Source organism: Penicillium digitatum, chromosome 4 (genome assembly GCF_016767815.1).
Source record: "Penicillium digitatum chromosome 4, complete sequence".
Taxonomy (NCBI): domain Eukaryota; kingdom Fungi; phylum Ascomycota; class Eurotiomycetes; order Eurotiales; family Aspergillaceae; genus Penicillium; species Penicillium digitatum.
The window spans coordinates 1,566,373-1,572,372 of record NC_089387.1 but is presented as its reverse complement, the minus strand read 5'-3'; the positions used below and the strand labels follow the sequence as shown (position 1 = coordinate 1,572,372).

The window sequence follows — 6,000 nt, the reverse complement described above, 5'->3', positions numbered from 1 at the left end:
GTACAGAGAAAGGGTTTGGATTCTTTTGGCAAATCGTTGTGTCCTCGAATCTCCTCGGGTAACTGCTTTTTGATATTCAACAAAACTAACCGATTTGTCATTCAGAAACTTCGCCTTGGCGCTAAGATTGCACACGGCTAAGGGCAAATTGTATTATGGTTACCGCGTGGCCCCGTTTTTTCGTAACTTTGCATCTACAAAACCATGAAAACAAAAGAAACCCAGAGGATCGACATTGTCAAGCTAGAGAAGCTATCTACGGAGACAAAAGTGTCGTTCAAAGAAAAAGGACGGATTCGAAAAAAAGGGTAGGTAATCGGAGTAGACCGAAGCCCGTTGCCACATTCAATATCACATTAATTGAAAATAATAATGTCTATACGGTCTCTCCACTAACACCGAACACGGAGCAATAAGGCCGGTTCACCGGTCCATTTAATTCCTTTTTTTTTATGATTATTATTTCATATTATTTTATTTGAAAAGAAAATGTTGTCTCTCTGGGGGTGGAACCAAACCTCTAAAAAAAAAATATTAAAAAAAGACCCCTGCTAGCTAAAGGAGCCTTGTGTATCCGCGGTACACAGCTATACAGGGGGGCCAAAGGAACACAACCAGACCCAGGCAGTCGGTCCAGTGCACCCAACAGCGCTGTTAGTCTAAGAACTATTTTTCAATTTTCTGAATCCTTTTTTCTTTCATTTAAGAACAAGTTGTATTCCAGGAACTTTTCTTTTTCTATAGTTCCGAGATCTATAAACCTTGCCTGCTACCCCGAAGACCTTTTTTTTTTTTTATACTTCCTCATCTTCTGTACTTCACATTTGTCCATTGGCTCTTTGAGATAGACCTCTTATATCCCCACTTCTACTATCAGACCTGGTCTGAGCATTCTGAGGGATTCAAAGCTTGGTCTCTATAAATTTCGTTTTCCAGCCTCAAACCTCACATTGGCAAATCAATCGATCTCCAAAATGGCAACACACACAGAGTCATACGCAACACTGCCATCAGCACGTCAAAGCAAAATGAAAATCGACGCCTTGCTGAATCCAGGCGATGAAGAAATCTCTCCACGCACCCAACATGCTTCAATTCCATCATCCCACCGCCACAGCTACCACCAACCCTCACCGAGCTTCCCCCCAAGCCCAAACTACTGGTACAACCGCAATTACCACGATACCAGCCCGGGGGCACTATCCAACACGACCACAGCAACAAGCCAGAGCACCAGCACAAACGCAAGTCATCATAGCGTAAACCCATCCCAATCCCACCAGATGTTCTTCAGCTACCGGCCCTCAGCAACAAGCATAAGCACCAACCGTGGAAGTGCAAGCACACACCAGAGCTCGCTATCCACGCCTTCCTCGCCGGATCCTTACCACTCCCGCGAGCGTTACTCAAGCGTCTCAAGCTCATCTTCCACCAGTGGCGACCGTCGTCGTCCTCCCCGTCCCAAGTACGAGGAAGAGGAAATGTACTTCATCTGGTACCACCGCGTCGACCTGTGTCAGGAGTGGAAGGAGGTCCGCGAGGCTTTCAATCGTCAGTTCCCGGACCGTCAGAGACGCGGCTTCCAGGGGATCCAGTGCAAGTTTTACCGCTTTATCAAGGAGAAGAAGTGTCCTACCCTGCGGGAGCAGAGGCGCATGCGGGATGGGGAGTTCCTGAGGGAGGGGGCTTCGGCTGCGTTGGCTGGGGATCATGGGGCCGCGCCGAAGTTTGGGGTTAGGGAATATACTAATGTTTGGTATCCTTGGATGAGGAAGGATGGGGATGTTGCGTTGCGACGGATGTGATTTCGTTGTTTTTCTTTTGTTTTTCGGAATTTGTTTCGTTCTTTGGGGGGGGGGGGGGGGGGGGGTGTCTACTTGTCTCTTGTCTTATTTTTTTTTTGCGTGGGTCGGTCTTCGTCTTTATTTAAGATACCTCAGTTCAGCGTGGGAGGTCTGCTTGTCTTTTTGATGTTCTCTCATTGCCCCAAATCTTCCACCAGGGTTTCTGTCTTTTCGTCTCTTGTCTTTCTACACCTTCACTTCCTACACTCCTCAACCTTGAAAGTGTGTTTCTTGGTTTAACATCTACATATGTCGTATGGATTGCTCCATACCGTGAGAGTCAACACGAGTCAGATTTAGATCTAGCTATTACTATAAAGAGTCGAGGTTGAAATTTAAAATATTTCAACAAATTGATGTCTTTCCCAGGCTGTTACTCGGTATGACAAATCACAAAATATCTGCACATTCAAGACTGCCCTCCCCGCATTATTGTTGAAAAGCATCCCCAGATAACAACCCTTGCCTATGTCCTTCCTCGAGTGTGTATTCCAAATCCCGAGTAACGCACATGGGCCTTCCTCACCTCAGTCAATATTTGGCACAGTTCCGGCCTTGCCTAGCCTCCCCACCTAGGAAGGTTGGCCGAAACCGCCGTTGAATTTGACCTGTTGAGAATATAGTAGTAGATGACTCATATTCAAATATATGCTTTGTGTATGTGCAGCACCGACTATCAAACACAGGCATTTGGTTATTCTGTGATCCCTACACTAGAAAAAGAAAATTTGCTCACGTCATAGTGCTTCCTGCTACCTACTCCATACAGCCGCCTAAGCACAGCCGGCCAGACCGTGCTAAGAAAAGAACTTATCCACAGCCCGACCAAACCCTCAGATCCGTCGATCGTGGGGTCCTAATCCTTCGCGGCACATTTTGTCGAAGTACTCCATATTTGCACAGAGTACAAAGTGTAACAGGGATCAGAATCTTTGGACTATCTAGTGCAATCATGAGATTTCTGCTGCTTGTCCGAGACAAAGGGATTGTAATTTTTGCGACCTGTTTTTTTTTTTTTTTTTCTCTCCTCTTATCTGTCTGTCTTATCTGGCTGCATTCTCTTGAGTTCACTTCACGATGTCGGCGCTAAAATACCTATATGGATTAGTACTCCTCACCAGGGCTTTCCGAGACTGGGGGATATGGGCCTGTTAGGTAGGGGCTTGGGCCAAAATATTGCATTTTTAGCTCATGGTACTTATGTACTGTACTATTTGGCTTGGGGGCCATTTGCTTTGGTTTCGTTCGGACAGTGATGTCTTTTCGATACATCGTGAATTGTTAGTCAATCAATATGTATGTGCATGTACATGTACCGGGTATTCCCTGGCGGGTGAGGTTTCCCTATTTGGGCTGCCGCCGCTCTAAGCAGGGCGCTCAGACTCAGGCGCTTTGAGTAGACATCAGCACGAGCTCAGAGTCAGTGGTTGTACTCCCGTAAGCGCATCAGGTTACTTCCGATGGATTACAGAAGGCCATTAACTCGCTAGGCCAAAAGATCCGAAGGACAAACAGAACATCGGTTTGTCATTGCAGCGGCATTTCGACTACTTCGTTGGAGATCACATGATGAGCTCAGACCAGTCACGTGTATTCTGACTAATACCAGGTTAATGCCCTGGTGCTGCTGTCACCATGTGACTCGGCCCTCTTCGCTTGCCGAGAGAAATATGGATATCAAATCCTGAGCTGGAATGCATCATTGAAACTGGGTATCATCCCTCATACCGTCATATGACTTTGAGGATCAGACATACCCGGCATACTTTCTGAATTCTCATCATGGCTCAAGCTCGACATCTCCAATGTAAAAGCAAACCATGTCTTGGCCATTATATGTGAATCGTTCCCCCGTTTTCTATTTCAGCGCCTTAGGCTAAATACGTTGACTTAAGACCGAGTCCATTTGCCCAGAAAACCTGCCTCCTTGTGGCATTGCACTTGATCATGGATAGAAAAGCTTTTTCCTTCTAAATATGATGAGATGGCCAAGGGGAGGCGTCCTTTACAACGCGAAAGACACAGTCATACTCCTGGAGCCCGCAGACAATTCCTGAACAACGCTGACTCCCACTTAGCTTTACTGCAGATCCAGAGAATGGACCCAGCAAGAACCAGATCAAGGAGAAGAAGGGGAGTAGAGTCACGTCAAGTTTGGAGTGGAGAATACGATCACTGGCATCTGGACCCCAAAGCAAGATTGTGAACTTGGCGCGCGTGGAAGTTATGTTCACGACTGTTCTTGGCAGTTGAAAGCCGGTGAACTGGGTAGATGTGGGAGCGGTGAGATCTCACAGTCCAAAACTCTGGAATTCCGAGATCTTGAACTTCCGTTGGGACTTTCAAACTCACACGAAAACCATACAGCAAGTTTGATATTGAGAGAAGGCACTCGGAGCATGTTAGTGACCTTCCCAGGATCAAGGAATCCCCAGCTTTGAAGTCAGTTCGAGTGTGAACAATAAAAGTGGAGCGGAGAGGTCGAGGCACGGACCTGCTCCAGACCAAGCACCTGGGCACATTCTGCAGATCTTCCCTTGGCGTCTATCAATTCTCTGCAAGACGTCCCTTTGTAAAATGGCAAAAAGAAATCGATCAGCTTCACCTTCCAACACTCCACGTACTCAGCGAGCTAAACGTCGATTAGCAAGGGCATCCCCGCCCACAGCACCCCCGCCCACAGCACCCCCGCCCACAGCACCCCCGCCCACAGCACCCCCGCCCACAGCACCCCCGCCCACAGCACCCCCGCCCACAGCACCCCCGCCCACAGCACCCCCGCCCACAGCACCCCCGCCCACAGCACCCCCGCCCACAGCACCCCCGCCCACAGCACCCCCGCCCACAGCACCCCCGCCCACAGCACCCCCGCCCACAGCACCCCCGCTCACTGCATCCCCGCCCACAGTACCCCGCGGACTGTCAACACTCTCCACAGACACTGCAGACTCACTGACCAGCTTGGAGAAAGACGCCCGAGTTAGGATCGAGGCTTATGAAAATCAGTCTCTTCGCGACGAGACACTGTTGAAAAGCGGCTTGAATGCATTTCTCACATGGCTACCAGAGGCTGGCAGAACCTCGCTCGCGAGGGATGTTCTTAAGACAAGCTCCGGCCGAGAGCTTTATGATGTTTTTATGAACCTTTTCACCGGACTTGCTGCACCGAGTTAGTACGTTCCGTTCAAAAGAATCCGTTGACTTTTCTTAACATTACTACATAGTGAAATCCCGATCAAAAGCACCCTCTGTTGTGGAAAGTCCTCATTCAAAGCGCCAGGAGCAGGTCGATACAGTTGCCGCCACCCTCGATCAACCGGAAAGGCGTGACTCTTCGTTTGCAGCACAGCTCCAACTGCGCGACAACTACCGCTGTGTGATAACGGGCCAACTGAATACCGATCAATGGGAACACGAAGGGGAACCAGGAAACGTTTCCCATGGTCCGACTGAGGGGGCTCACATCATACCTTTTGCGTTTGCCTCTTGGCCAGGGGTGTCCGGAGCGCCAAGAGATACATCAAGCACCTGGACTTTACTGTACAAGTGTTTCCCTGCGCTACGTCGAGTACTTGCAGTGGAGGAGATCAACACTCTTCGCAATGGGATCACTCTTCGAGACTCGGTACATACCCAGTTTGGCAAATTCACAATTGCCTTGAAGCCTACTGTAAGCAGGCAATGATCTACCATGTAACCGGTTATGCTTACTCTTCTTATCAGGACATCGAAAATGAGTACGAGGTGAAGACTTACAAGCGCTATCCCCCGGCTGACATCCCTGCCATCCCCTCCGATCGGCACGTCCGGCTTTTGCCAAATACAGAACATGAGATTCCATGCCCCGCAATTCTGGATGCGCATTGGAGAATGTGCGAAATTTTCAATGCATCTGCTATGGGAGACACCATTGAACGGCATCGTCGGGACTGGGAAGAGTTGAAAGGCTCTGGACGCGCTGTTGTCAGAGAGGACGGTACGACGGATCTTGCTAGTCTGCTGGATATCGCGCTATGGGGCCAAGTATCCGCATAAACACACGCTTTACACTTCTGTATTACACTTCCTGTATTTAGTATTGGGGTAGGTCGGGCTTACTTTAATAGAGTCCCCTTCAATTGCCATGATGTCCATCCTTCATGTGAGAACACCGGTG

General features: G+C 48.8%; 2 protein-coding genes across 2 annotated transcripts; both read left to right on the top strand.

Moving 5' to 3' along the window:
• Positions 1-974: 974 nt before the first annotated feature.
• Positions 975-1,805, top strand: Pdw03_0518 (Polynucleotidyl transferase, ribonuclease H fold; the record flags this gene model as incomplete). The annotated part of the gene is made up of 1 exon (XM_014675097.1): positions 975-1,805. The coding sequence occupies one exon, from the start codon at positions 975-977 to the stop codon at positions 1,803-1,805; it is 831 nt and encodes a 276-aa protein (XP_014530583.1).
• Positions 1,806-4,421: 2,616 nt separating this feature from the next.
• Positions 4,422-5,879, top strand: Pdw03_0517 (putative MFS-type transporter Rv1877/MT1926; the record flags this gene model as incomplete). The annotated part of the gene is made up of 3 exons (XM_014675095.2): positions 4,422-5,013; positions 5,069-5,514; positions 5,568-5,879. 3 exons carry the CDS (start codon positions 4,422-4,424, stop codon positions 5,877-5,879), a joined length of 1,350 nt encoding a protein of 449 aa, XP_014530581.2.
• Between the last annotated feature and the right edge of the window lie 121 nt (positions 5,880-6,000).